Source organism: Eupeodes corollae, chromosome 2 (genome assembly GCF_945859685.1).
Source record: "Eupeodes corollae chromosome 2, idEupCoro1.1, whole genome shotgun sequence".
Taxonomy (NCBI): domain Eukaryota; kingdom Metazoa; phylum Arthropoda; class Insecta; order Diptera; family Syrphidae; genus Eupeodes; species Eupeodes corollae.
This window is the reverse complement of record NC_079148.1, coordinates 53391216-53405913: the sequence shown is the minus strand read 5'-3', so window position 1 is coordinate 53405913 and position 14698 is coordinate 53391216. Positions and strand designations below refer to the sequence as shown.

Here is a 14698-nt window from a genome sequence, read left to right as displayed (position 1 = left end):
AAAAAAGTTAAATAATCAAAAATTTTCATTCGATAAAAGCTGTTGCGCCTTTAACTCACCTAAATGGCTAATTTTTTTGTTTAATAAATTTTAATATTTGACTTTATAAAGGTTTAGCAAATGAAAATTCATTTAATCGATTCCCATAACGTTTTGACACATCGTTAACAAAACTTTTATAGGTATACAAAAACCTCAACATCAGTATCAAAAAACCCAATATGAATGAACTAAAGTCTCTTGGCGAAATGAACAGTAAAAAGAGATTATTATTTATGATGTGTTAAATCGATTGCCATAAGAAAATCGTTTATAAATCCTTAAGGGTCTCTTAGATCTACACCTATGTATAGTATAAACCATAATATCCATACAACAGTCTTTGAAAGTGACCGCAATAATCCAATAGCATTTTTCTAATACCCTTGCCGCACTCTTTTTTTTGTTTGTGTTACCACCATCTTATACGTTGGTAATCTTCGATATATAGCATAGTTAGGTATTATGTTATTCGAAAGTTTTCCGACCTTACAGCTTTTGTGTTTTTATTTTTATATTTATGTATGTAAGAGGAAAACCACCTTCATCTATGTTATTGTATTTGTACCTATAAAATCCAACATACAATTTAACATACATATATAGGTAGATATAAAAGGTACACATATGTGTGTGTATATGGGTATGTTATCATTTATTGTTGTTTGAGCTTGTAATCCTGTGTTAGACGTCATTATGATGATCATCATTATTATTATCGATGATGATGGTGATGGCGTCATCATCATTTTCCGGAATTGAAATCGAAAATTTTGTACATCTCATTTGAAGTGGAGAAGAGATTTGCACGTAAAGCCAAATCGGAATCGGCGTTCAATTGAATCCACTAAATCAAATCTTCAATTGAGGATATGAGAGGCACAATCGAAACCTTTAGAAAATATACACACTCATACATGCTTATAAATATATATAAAGCCGTGTATCAAATCAATTGCTTATAGATGAGGTGGAGAAAAGCAGCCTATTCATACGATTGTCGTTGTGGTGCTGAAAGGACATAATCCCAAAACACATGTGAGTTCCTCGTTTATACATATGTACGGAGGTACTAGTAGTCGAAGCTCGAAGTCCTCAGTGTTCTTGGTTTTGATCGTCTTTGTTTGGCGTCGTCATCATCATCATCGTCGTCGTCGTCGTCATCGTAGGTAACCGTTGTTGTAGTCGTTTTGGCAAATAACGCACATCGTTGAACTAAACTAAAATACCATTAAGTCAAATAGAAGTCCTTTTGCGCTTTTGATGTAATCAGTTCCTAGCCGTTAAGCATCGAGACTCTCCCCGCCTTTGCTTGACTTGGCCGTTTATGGATGTTACATCCTATTATTCTGTAATCGTATTCTCTCACATGGTGCACACCGCCGGAAATAACAAGCTCTGACTCAAAATGGCGATGTTAAGGGTGAGACCTAGAATATGTGAGGGTTGTACCTATGCCAAGCCAACCGCACATATCTACAAGCTACAACATATCATGTTGTAGGTACGGGTGTATAAGTTTATACAACAAAATGGGTTGCAGAATTATTTCCGGATTATTATTATTTCTTATTTCTTCTTCAACGTCGTCGTAGTCATTGTTGACGTCGTCTTCGGTCGTCGTCGTTGTCGAGCAACGTGTGGTTGATTGTTTGGTTTTGTTGTCGTCTTCACGACCATCACCATCATTGAATACAAATGCTTGTATTTGTACGATATGAACTTGACCCAAGAACTCAACATGAAAGTCCAGTAGGTAATTTTGATTTTGTTCTTTCTCTTAATTGAAGTGTAATATCATATTTCTTCAGCTAAATAGTATTGGATATACTATCTGTACATTTATGTATCATTTGGCAATGGTAGGGCATATTTAATATCTTCCTTAATGTCTAATTGTATTAAAAGTTCAAACATAGAAACATAGAAGACGAAAAGCTTTTCTGTGCGTGATTGATTTTGAAATATGAAACAGAGCACAACAAAAGATTGAATGTAAAACAGTTTCTAATAGTTTCAACTTGAACATGGAATTTTTAAGCGGACACAGAACTAATACAAGGAAATAAATCCATTCTCATTTGAAATAGTTGACTTGCTGCCTGCAGAGGGTTGGAGTCAAAACAGTGTTTGGGTTATAATACTAGTAACTATTATTAATGTATCGGTTTATTCATAAATTGCATTGTAATGGACCACAAATTTCGAAAAAATATTTCAATATATTTTTGAAATTATTGGTTTTCTTGACCGTAATCGAATTTTTATTAACTCAACTATAAGAAGATTATAACATCCAAATAGTTATTAAAAGTTGGTTTAAAACCGAGAAGTAAGAAAAAGTAAATCCTTATATCTTTGCTACATTGGCTCCCACTGATTTCGAATCCACTCATTTATTGATGAAAAAAGATAGTGTCGGCTACTGTAGCACAAATAACTTCTAGAACGATTCTTATCAACCGGCAGGAATATTCGATTTTGTCTGTAGAATTTAAAACCGTATACTTTAGCATTTGCTAATATACTTGTACATTCCTTCGATAGCTTAAACCGGACCATAAAATTGTAACAGAAGTATTGTTTTAATTTAAAACCTTCTACGAAACGGTTAAACCACTCAGAATTGAAGTTTTTTGACCAACGATAAGTTTTGCTTTTAAGAACAAAGTAGAAGATCTAAATAAAATTAACCGGTTGTAGAATAAAGAGCTATAAAAGCCGAAATCTAAAAAGCGTATATAATATCAGTAAAGAATCAATAAATTACTATTGATTTATAAGAAGTCAGAAGAAGATTGTTATATTAAATTTGATTAACAAGAAACATTGTTCTCTTTCTGGGAATTTTTGTTACCAAATATGTGGGATACGAAATCACCTACCTCATTTGAAAGCAAAAGTCGTTATCATATTATTTTACTCGTATAAGTCTGTAACTATGATTTTCTTTCATTTTATGTGAGTACAATATTTGCTGTATACCATTTTTCCATACAAATTTTATTTGTTAGAAATCAATTTCTCAGAAATAAAGATAATCTATTTATTTTTACCAGACCTATGTACATAGTATCATAGAACATACCTTAGGTCACTAACAAAATGATTACTTTTCTCGATGATGATTAAAGTAGGTATATAAGTTCTTATATACACTATATAATATATAAAGTAAAAGACTCCATTCAGAATGCTAATGTGTGTACTTTAGCACTATATTTACTTTCATCCTTGGCCTAAATTCAATTTTATCTCAATATTATTTACCGCATTCAGTTCCATCAATTCAAAAGAATTTAGTAGATGTAAAAGCCTTATTTGATACGAAGATAGATAGGTATAGAAGTTGTACAGAACATAGAAATATCAGAAAAGAGGAACAAATCACAGAATACTTTTTTCCAATAAATGTAATTCGTAGCTAATGAAAGGAATTTCCTTCGATTACTTTTTTAAGAAGGACATCTCTTCTCTTTAAGTTTCTGTGTCAAATCACTTAATTGACTAAGAGATCAGTAAACACATTAAGGAATTGACCTACAAAAATTCATCAAAAATACAGATAACTCATGTGGGTAACCAATAAGGGAATAGTTGAAACTATTGATAAATCGAATGTTTCAAAAAATATATAAATGCAAAACAAGATAAAGTGGCTTAAAATTCTTGGAAGGTGTATTTTCATTGTTTATTAATGTAGTGATTAATGCAAATAAAGAGTTCTAAAAGTGCTAGAACAAAGATTTTTATTATTTAGAACAGCTTGAACAGTTTTTCGATGTTTAACTCTACAGTGATAGATCTTCGAGATACATGAACAATACCGAAGTTTATAACGACGTTTTTTTTAAATTAGCATATCTTGAGCTCCTTCATTTAATTTAATAATAGCTTTCTTTTTAAAATTCTTATTAAAATAATTATTATACCATCATTCAAATTCTGTATAAAACTAACTTTTACAGAAGATTCATACTTGAATTTATTAAATCTAGTTTCTGTAGAACTCGTGGCGTGATATTTCGTGCGTTGGACTGTTATGTCAGAGGTCTTGGGTTCAATTCTTGCTGGTGCCATCTTAAGTTTTTTTTGACGGGTACTGCCTGAAAATTTCTCCAAGAGTAATTCGTGTCATAAAAAACTCTTTCTCAAATTAGCCGTTCGGACTTACTAGTCACTAGTTCTTAACTTACTGTTGCATCACCTAATTTATTTTATTTATTTAGTTGCTGTTATCTTTTGAACGGGAATATTGAGAAAACATTCTCTATAGAAAACCTTAAAAACGAAAAAGCAGCAGAAATAAGAATATCTCCAAACTCAACCCAAAGAAGGAGATAAAAAAGTATTGTTTATAGGAATTCTTAGAAAAACAACAATAGCAACAAGTTGCAGAAGAGAGTCTAGGAAATGCATCCATTGATAAAAAAAAAACTCACTGCAATGAATCATCACAAATTAAATGAAAATAAAAAAGGTAAGTTCGATAATTCGTTTACTTTTTTTCACTAGGGATTGTTATACTCCACTGCAGCGCACTGCAGATAACAAAGGCTACCTTAATATTAAATCCTATATTTCAAAAACTAATAAATTAAATTCTTTAAAAAAAGGGTCTTGCGTTGATTATCAACATTTTGAATTAAGGCAAAAACAAGTTTGAAGTTTCTCTCATTATCATTCAAAAATTCAATTTCGGAGATTTTGGATATTCTATGGATTGGTATTGATTCAAATTTTATTTCCATAAACAAGTTAAAGCAAATGCACAAGTTATTAAACTCTTTACTATTCTTATTGATTTGGTAAAAGGGATTTAAAAAGAAAACACAAAAACCACCTCACAAAGTTTTCAAATTCCTGTTGGAAAATAATTACTTTAGAAAAAATATTGCTTTTAACAGGTGAAACATTTTTTCTTTTAGAATTGAGCTTAAGGGGGTCATACCATGTGATGGGTTCAAAAAATCGATTTTTTTCAATAATTTGCTAGTTTAATATGTGTAGAATAATGTAGTAAAGGAATTTTTCAAAATTCGAAGTCTTTTTAAAGATACAGCAGTTAGAATAAGCAGCTGTTCAGAGCGCTGAGTTGGCAGTCAACATTGAGTACGGACGGCTTTATACCATATGAATATATGTATGTATGTTTATACATTTTCTTTAGGCTTAAACGGGAATTTCTATAGTTGATAAAAATTTTGCCGTTATTAAATATTTTAAGTTATTTATTAAGTAATTTTAGTTTTGGTTCAACGTCGAAGAGTGCAACAACTCAAAATTACTCTTTTTCATAATGAGTGGACGTAAAGGAAGTACGAGTGGAAATGTTCATCCTAGTCGTAGTAAAAAAGAAATTTTTGTGGAAATCGTTTTAGCACCCAAAATGAAACGGAATTTACTTCAGCTTCGGCAAAAAAAAACTCAAAAATGGAATGAACATGGAGGTTCCTATCGCTTCGAATTTTGCGTATTGCATTTTGGTGTTTGTTTCTGTGTTTACTGCGATTTCTGAAATGGTTGTATGCAAAACTTGTAGAAGCGATTTATCTATTTCCCAATCAAGTTTTCGAGGGTTAGGTTTCATAATTAAATTTTCGTGTGAGTGTGAAAAACAAACAGTTATAAACTCGGGCCCGTTGATTGAGAATGCGTTTGAAGTTAATCGCCGATTTGCATTTGTGATGCGATTATTAGGAGTTGGTCACGAAGGAATAAATCTTTTCTGCAGCTTCATGGACATGTGTTCGAGTATTGGAAATTCAACTTATACTGCACTACTGAAAAACCACATCTTCACTGTGTGAAACTGTATTATCATTCGCTGTCACGCAAGAAAAAACTTTGAATGAAGAAGCAGGAAAAACAAAGGATGAATTGACTGTGTCTGGTGATGGTACCTGGAAGAAAAGAGGCTTTTCATCTCTATTTGGAGCTTCTACATTGTTTGGAAAGTACACCGGGAAGGTGTTAGTCGTAGATAGTATGGTTATGAGTAGTTTTTGTCGTGCATGTAATAAGTGGAAATGTAAAAAAACAGCGGACTCTTTAAAGTACGAAATGTGGTATGAAACGCATGTAGATGAATGCACCATAAACCATACCGAAAGATCCAGTAAAATGGAAATAAGTGCTATCACGCAAATGTTTTTGAATACCATGGAAAAATATGGGGTAAAGTATATTACATACATCGGCGATGGTGACAGTAAAACTTACAAAGGAATCATAGATGCTAAACCGTATGGAGATACTGTAGTAATAAAAAAAAGAATGTGTGGATCACGAAGAAAAATGGGAACACGACTTCGGGCTGTTAAAAAATATAAAACAAATAAAGGAATCAGTGGAAAAGGAACAGGTAAACTTACTGATAAAGTTATTCAGGAAATAACGAAATTCTACGGATTAGCTTTTCGACCTCATCCAGACTCGCTTGAAAATATGAAGAAGAAAGTTTGGGCAACTTATTATCACAAATGTTCTTCAGATGAAAACCCTCAACACCAATATTGCCCAGAAGGTGCAGAATCTTTCAATTCGTTTATTTGGACTTTTGCTCCAAAGCATCTCCATTCTGGCTCAGTTATCAGTTATCATCTTTAATGAAGGTTTTGGAGGTATTTCGAAAGTAATGTCGGTTATGGGATACCCTATAGGCCGCGAAGCCCATACTTATGTTAAGAGACGTGATGAAAAGCGAATCTCACGTTCTGAGCGGCGCGTAAGTGATGCGGTTAAACAAGCCAGAATTGAACAATCTGCTTTAAAAGAGTTTCAAGAAGAAGAGGAAGGAATTCTCTATGGACCAGGCATCGCGGATTAATAGGTAAGTTGAGGACTTGAAACTTTAAACGAGTTGTTCCCAAAACTGTGTTTTTCAAACTTTCCTCCATCGTATTTCAAAAACGGGTTGGATTCAGCTCATGTAAACCCATAGAATGAACTATCGACACGCAAAAATTCCAAATATTTCGATTTTTTTTGGAAAAAACAAAAAAAAAACGCAAAATTCCAATTTTTGGTATATTCATTTGATTATAGTTCATTCTTTACTTTTTTTGTTTTAAATAAACAAATCAGACGGGATCATGGAGGAAGTACGAGCCCATTTTTTCGAGGTGGTATTTTAATTCAAATTTTATATTTTTACTGTCGAACTATGTTAATAAATTATAATAAACTTAATAAAGTTGTATCTATTTACTGGTCGTAAATAAATTAAATTAAAAGATAGCTAGTTTTTCAATCAAACATTTATAAATACGAAGAAATAATTATGTATACGCAGTGGAGGTATGGTATGCCAAAAAAAAAGTTGTTAGAATTTTGCTTGTTAGGGGAACTATTTTAACATTTCTTCTTTCAAATACATATAAGATGGACTTATTTAAAACAAAAATATTCCACATTATACCTACCGGAACTTAGATTAATGGCAATTAATTTTTCATCTTCCTACTGTCCTTCTATGCCTGCCTAACCTTTCATTTCCTTTAACTCACCCAAGCTATTTTGCCTCTCTCAATATAAAAACATAAATATATACCTAACCTATACTTATACACTTTTTTTTGTAAAAATTCCTATGCGTAAATATTTGCAACATCAGCTTCAGAGCCCTAATGTGAGTTTGACAGGCGTTAGTCATCGACATGAAAGCTATTTTAAAAGGACACACTGACGAAGAATTCCCATTTAGGATAGGGACAGGGACAGAGAGAGGGGCAGGGACAATAACATAGGATAAGGATACGCGCGGGCAACAAATAAAGCGGAGAGGATATTGACGATGATGATGATGTTTCATTATCCTTGGATGCGGAGAGTTGACATTTTGTTTGGAGGATGATAATGCGTTTCATGCGAGGATGTGTCTTTTTGTCACATTAGCACGCGGGTATGTATAGGTATCTAAAGATATATCCTTCTCCTCCTCCTACCCTCAGCATACACTCATCACATACATACATCCTTTTGCTGTTTGGAGAATCAGTCTGTCTGACTGATTGATTGTATGTGATAAGCTCTTTGGAATGTCAATTTAATTCACTGACATTGGAGTAATGAAAATTGCGTTTCTCCTCTCTATCTCTCATTTTTCTTCTGTTTTTTTTTGTTTGTGTTTTGTTCTTTTCCGCTTTTGGCAAATAAGGATACGAGTTGTATGCTGATAAGCAGATATATTACAAAAAGGAAAAACAAAAATCGTGAAGAGAAAATAGGTCTTTGCAGCAATGAAGCTTTTGTTTTGTCTTTTGTCGTGTAAAGGACGAATTTTACGTGATTCGAAGAGGAAATTCATTTAAAGGCTGGCTGGGAAATAAATATCCGTGTTCATGTGAGGTATGTTTGTATGTGTGCGCGGAAGAAGATAAAGTCGAAATTTATAAAATTAATGACATTCGCAAGAAAATACAAAACAATTTTAAAACAAAAAGGGTGAACTTTAAGGGCAAATAGACTTTGTTATTAAAAATAAGGGAAATACATAAATGACGAGAAAGTTTTAATTTAATTTATACATATTATAGCATTATTATTTTATTTGAGAAAAAGAGATACTCGTATGTGTAATGTAAACAAAAATTATGGGGTGTCAGAATCAAGCTTAAGAATAAAGTTTGAAATTTTTAAGCTTAACATTAGGACATACAAAATGAAAAGAAAATTGAGAGAAATAGAAAAATTGTTTTTTTCTTCTCAGCTGCTATATTTTATATATTGGTTAAAAAATCAATAACCTATGAAATAGTACGTATACGCCACAGTATCCTAATACGTTCTAATTACTTTAAAAGATAATAAAACAAAGGTGCATTACAGTTAAGTCTTAATTAACGTAATACAGATTATTTTGGGAATCCTTAATGGGTAAATGCTGTAGTCATTGTAATATTAATGTATTTCTATCCGAATGACTAAAATCAGTTTCGAAATATGGACAAATAGTTGTTTAGTTTTGTTCAACCTTTAAATTAACTTTCAAAAATGTACAAAAGAATTTATTAGAAACAAATACTTTTCTTAGCAAATTGTTATATACATAAAATAGTGAAACAATTCATATGTTTGCAAAAGCTTTATCAACCTTAAAAAGTACTTTTCACTACAATAGTTATCTTAAAAGTTATGTTTAAAAATATAATAATTTCAAATTTAGTTTTCCCTCATTCAATTTAGTAGAAGTTTATTATCTACAAAAAGACTGATGGTAATTTTAGTAAAAAAGTATTTTTTGAATTCCGTCATTATTGTTCTCGAATACCAATATTTTTCAAAAATACGCCCAACACTTTTATAATATTCAATTTTTTAAGTTACATTGTAAAACTTTTCTCTATAATTTCTAGTGGTTTTTTTTTTCTACACAAAACCCAAATTAAAGAAAACAAAAAAACTTACCTTGATCGGCAACATTGATGACACCATCCTGTGCAACGGCAATTGCGGAAATCGCCTGGAATCTAGCATTTGAGGATAACAAAGTCTCTGCATTACTAAGGGTTCCGTCTTCATTAATTGTTCCGCCACCAAGACCAGAAAGCCCTCCAATGTTACCGGCATTACCACCGTTGCCTGCTACCTTAGCACCTAGCAACACTGTTGTAGTTGTCGTGGGACCAGTTGTCATGATGTTACCGCCATTGCATAAACAACCCGAACCAGCACCAATTCCCATAATTCCTCCGCCTGCTGCTGCAACACCACCAGAACCAATTCCACCACCATTGCCATTGCTAGACGAGGACGACGACGAGGACGACAACGATGACGACGAAGTCAACGATGGAGTTGTACCGCCAGGATTTCCCATCGTATTTCCGTTTCTAGTCGGATTAACTGTAGTCGAGTATTGTGTAGACGAGCTACCGTTATTGTTGGTGTTCGTAGTGCAATCACATGCCAGCGACCTGTAATTATCGTTATCATTAGTTCCAAGGACTTTGTTTTTTTTTCATATTTAAATTATGTAAAGGCAAGGCTGTATGTTAGGTTGGGTTGTGTTGTGTTAAGTGGAAATATTTCGCACGACACAAACCATCAGGATGAAAAATATGTCACTACAGCAACAAACACAAAAAAAGAAGATGAAAACTGCACAGTCGTATAAAAAGCATCTTCATAGAAACAAGGATGCAGACAATTGAGAGACTTAAAAAACAGCCTGGGAAATGAAGAGCACACGGAAAACCAAAAACCAAACAAAAAAAAAGAAATTAAACTTGACAACGTAGAGGGCCGGATAAAAAGATGACAGCCATTATCAGTGTGCTTCGTCTCACACAGTTCGTTGGTTAAATTTGTACCCTATTTCTTTTTTTTTATTTAAGGGCAAGCTAGATTGGGTACAAGGATCTCTGTTAAATCCTCTTTGCACCCATGTTGTTTGCTGCACATCGTCTTTTTCGATTTCTGCTAATGTCCAGCACCAAAACTAAACAAAAGAAAAAATAACATCACAAAACTGTTTTAGTTTCCGGATTTGTCTGCCAAAAAGCGGTTCATTGTGGTTTGGTTTTCGCTGATTGTTTTCATCTTATTTTCATTTTTGGTTTTTCCGATTTTTTTAGCGTTGTTATGGTTTGAGCGGATTTTGGTGTTACAATTTAATTTAACTTTATTTTCTAGTGGAAAATAGAACATGGATAGCAAAAATCCTTAAGCATGTTGAAGATAATTTAGGGAAAGGTAGGGTTGAGAATGCCTTACACAGAGACTTTATAAAAGTGTGACTTTACGCTGCACCATAACGATGTGTTTTTAGGACAGGGGTGAAGAAAGCTTAAAAACAGTTTTACACTTTTACCCATGGCAACAAAGTTTAAGCCATATCCAGTAAAGTTCAGTTACTTTGTATGTAATAAGTGAGAATTTTACCATCAAAGAAATTTGTAAAGCTTATAAAAGTCCTTTAAATTAGAATTGGCATGGAAATAAATGCATGTACAGTCAGATAATCTTTTTACCTGACATATTTTCAAAAGCTTCTTCGTAAAATTTCTAAACGTAAGTAAATATTAAAAAAAAAGTCGCATTTAATAACAAAAGGTAGGATCTAAACTAATGCTTAAGCTCTTTTAGTTTCTAAGCCATTAAAAATATTTCGACTTTTCAGAATGGTGAAAAAAAAAACTACAAAAGCAGTGAGATTCAGAACTGTAAAAAGATGTCATAAGACCACAAGATCCACATTCATTTTATTTTAAATCTTTTAGTTTATTAAAGTAAGCTGTTAGGTGACTTTTAAAATTTTAAAAAGCTCAAATAAGCATTTGAATATTTTGAAACTTTGTTGGACTTCTGATGCTTCTAGTGCCTTTAAAAATACGCATCCACATTTGGTGCTTATTCTTAGCTCAGAAATTAATTTCAAGAGAAACACCCTTTATCCTGAAACACAATCCAAACTTTGACCCTCATTATACTGCTGTAGTTTGAATAAACAAAAATTATCCCGTTAACATGCTCTTAGCTAAACATATAATCAATACCCCGAATGCAAAACAAAGAAAATGCGCTTTCGCTTCGATAAAATGTACTTCAAACTATAAATTCATATAGACTTACCCCAAATTTTCCTGTTTGCCAGCAAAATATCTCATATTTCCCGTTGTGTCGACAACGCGAATCGAATTAACACGCCGCGAATCACTGTCTGCAATATAGAGCTCACCGAATGGCGAGAAAGCCATAGCCAGGACTGTGCCGAGGACGCTGTCGTTTGTCTTGTTTTTGTCCTGATTGTTATTGCAGTGCAGGGGTGTGCCAGCAACAACGCGAATCTTCATGTCGGATGTCAGACGCAGGACTAGCCGATCGTCGATGAAATGCAAGGAGCCGTCTAAAGGACTTAACGCCAATCCGGTGGGCCATTGCAATTGTGCCTGGTTGGCCATAAGGGTGCCCGAACATGGAGCTGGACTCCAGTGGTTGTGATGCCCATGGTGGCCAATTAGCGTATGAATGATGCCCTTCGGATCAACGGCTCGGATGTTTGTTCCGTCAGCGATGTACATTGTGCGGTCTGCTGCAATGGCCAGGCCTTTCGGATGTGACAACCTCGCCTGCAATGCTGGCCCACCGTCACCGCAATTACCTTCGTCGCCGGGTATGCATCGCTGGCCACTGCCAACAACCGGCTCACTGTTGATGCTGGGATCTTTGACCTTTTCCAGCCGAAGAAGGCGCAGTATTTGGTGCTTCTCTGGATCGGATATGTACAAATGGCCATCGGCTGGCGATACGGCCAAGTAGTATTGGTAGGAGACTTGGGTGGCACTCAATTGAAGAATGGTGAACACTTCGCCATCTGGTGTGATACGTCGCACGAGATTGAAGTCGCCCACGTACAAGCTACCATCGGGACCGGATGCCAATGCAATTGGGGTAAGGAGCCGTGCGTCTTTTGCAATGCCATTGCAGTGGTCGGGACAATTAAGTGGGCGTTGCAGACCCGTTCCCATAACAACTTTTACCGTTCGAGGATACTCCTTCATGTGTAAGGTGCTTCCATCACCCTTCTGCAATATTCCCTCGTGGAAATTGTAGTGATGGTGAATATCCAATCCCCAACCACCAATGTCCGAAATATCTACATCGTATCCCTGCAACTTGGCTGTTTGAGTTGTCCATACAGGAGATTTGCACGTCGAGTGCTGGTAGCCAACCGATATACGAGCAATCGTCACTCCGTACACCTTCTGTCGGTACACGTTGCGTTTGTTCCACGCAAATGTGTGTATTAAATTGGGATCGGCTTCGTATGTCTTCACATGCAGGGCACCTTCAATTTCCACTCCAACATGAACATGAGTCAATGTACTTGGTATATGCTCCGAAGTCAAACGCATCCGAACGATGCTCAAATATCCGGAAGCCTGCGATGATTGATATGTAAGATGGAGACCAGAGCCCGGAATCTGGATGGATTCTTGAACAATCTGTGATGAAAAGACCAAAAATACATGTTAGAGAGGATGTTGAATTACACATCAGTACAGTACTGAAAGGATTTGATGATTGAAAACTTCACAAAACTAAATCAATTTACAGGGTGTATATTTTTCTTTTGTAATAACATTTTAATGCTAAAAATAAAATTGTAATTTAAATTATTGTTTTAAAAATATGTAGTTGTATTATATTTTATGTGTAATATTAAAAGGTCTATAAAACGAATACAATTTATTATTGTGGTATAAATAAATTAAATCAAAGTATTTTAATAGAGAGAAAAGTTTTCAAGGATATACTACACAAAATATAACATCAATAAAACACCCTGTCTATTTGTTTCTTACTTCAATGTGTGTACTTGTAAAACTCAAATGATTGTTACAATTTTCGGTTCTTTTGATGGAATAATTAAACATTGAATCAAACAGACATATGCAGTTAAAATTTGTAGATATACGTATATCCAGTGTCTTATACACATACATATGATGATATAATGATGAAACAATATTTCCTTCCCAGATTTCAATTTACGTTCAACAGGGCGTCACAAAAACTTCAATTCGATTTTCAACATTTTGAAAACAAGTTACAAACGAATAAAGTACCTACATATATGTATTCAATTCCACACATACAAACGTACTCTACTCGTAAATCAAAACACTTTATGTGTGTGCATTGGTCCTTGATGCAAAATCAATTATACATTAATTGCCATGCGGTAATTGTGAAGCTATACTCAAGCAATTTCCAACATACAAACTGAAATGGTATTGCAAAATGTGCAATATTATTCTTCTTCTTCTTTTTCTCTATATTAACAGAGAATGAGAGAGAGAGAGAGAGAGAGAGGAAAATAGATGCTGATCCAATTTAAGGACTATTCATTCATTCATATATTGAAGATAAAACGTGCTAGAGAGTAGTTTATTTACCTGAATTTTGAAAGAGATTTTATTAGTTCTTTGCTTAAATTGAGGGAAGTAATACTTATACATATCTGCCAAGGCTTAAATTTCATAGAATACCTATTCCGTTATCTTTTGACGTACTATGTTCATTTTATGAGGAAATATGATTTATATAAATCAGGAGAATTTTAGGTCGAAATCTGGATGGGAAATGTGTTTTATTTCGTAAATTACATTTTATGGTTAATAACATAATAATTCTAAGAAGATTAGATCAATAAACTTCTTAACCACAAAGCTTTGGATCTTTTGTCGAAAATAAAGTAGATTGGTTAACTGATAAACTTCTTGAATTTCGTCTTATTAACTATGTTTGAATGTTTTTTTAAGTTACTTATGATAACAAAACATATAAGGTTTGAGCTTAAAATTTAAGTTGCCAAAGTACAACCATGAGTTAATATAATATCAGTATGATCAAAGCCAAGTTCTTCAAAGTGTTTGTTAAGCATTTATTATTTTAAATTTGTAGCTTTTGAACTTAATAAAGAAGAAATATGACTTTCAACTACTTGCAAATACTTAAGTATTTAATGGCTTAAAAAAATTTTGTTGAACTCATTTGGTATTTCAATTATTTAAATACTTGTTCGTTCGTGCTTGTAAAGGGTTTTCTAATAAGAGATATCATTTCGAATAGACCTCTGTTAAGGTAGTGATCTTATTATAACTTATCATTTTCCGGCAGTTGGCGTTCTATACGATCAAAAAAATTTTTCAAA

At 33.6% G+C, this 14698-nt stretch overlaps 1 protein-coding gene across 3 annotated transcripts in view; it reads right to left on the bottom strand.

Moving 5' to 3' along the window:
- Positions 1–14698, bottom strand: part of LOC129945619 (teneurin-a) — a 609733-nt gene that overhangs the window by 21698 nt on the left and 573337 nt on the right. For all 3 annotated transcript variants that reach the window (XM_056055457.1, XM_056055458.1, XM_056055459.1), the window contains 2 exons: positions 11614–12986; positions 9448–9956 (listed from right to left, as the gene is read on the bottom strand). In XM_056055457.1, coding sequence (XP_055911432.1) covers positions 9448–9956; positions 11614–12986 — 1882 coding nt within the window. The remainder of the gene's footprint in view (positions 1–9447; positions 9957–11613; positions 12987–14698) is intronic.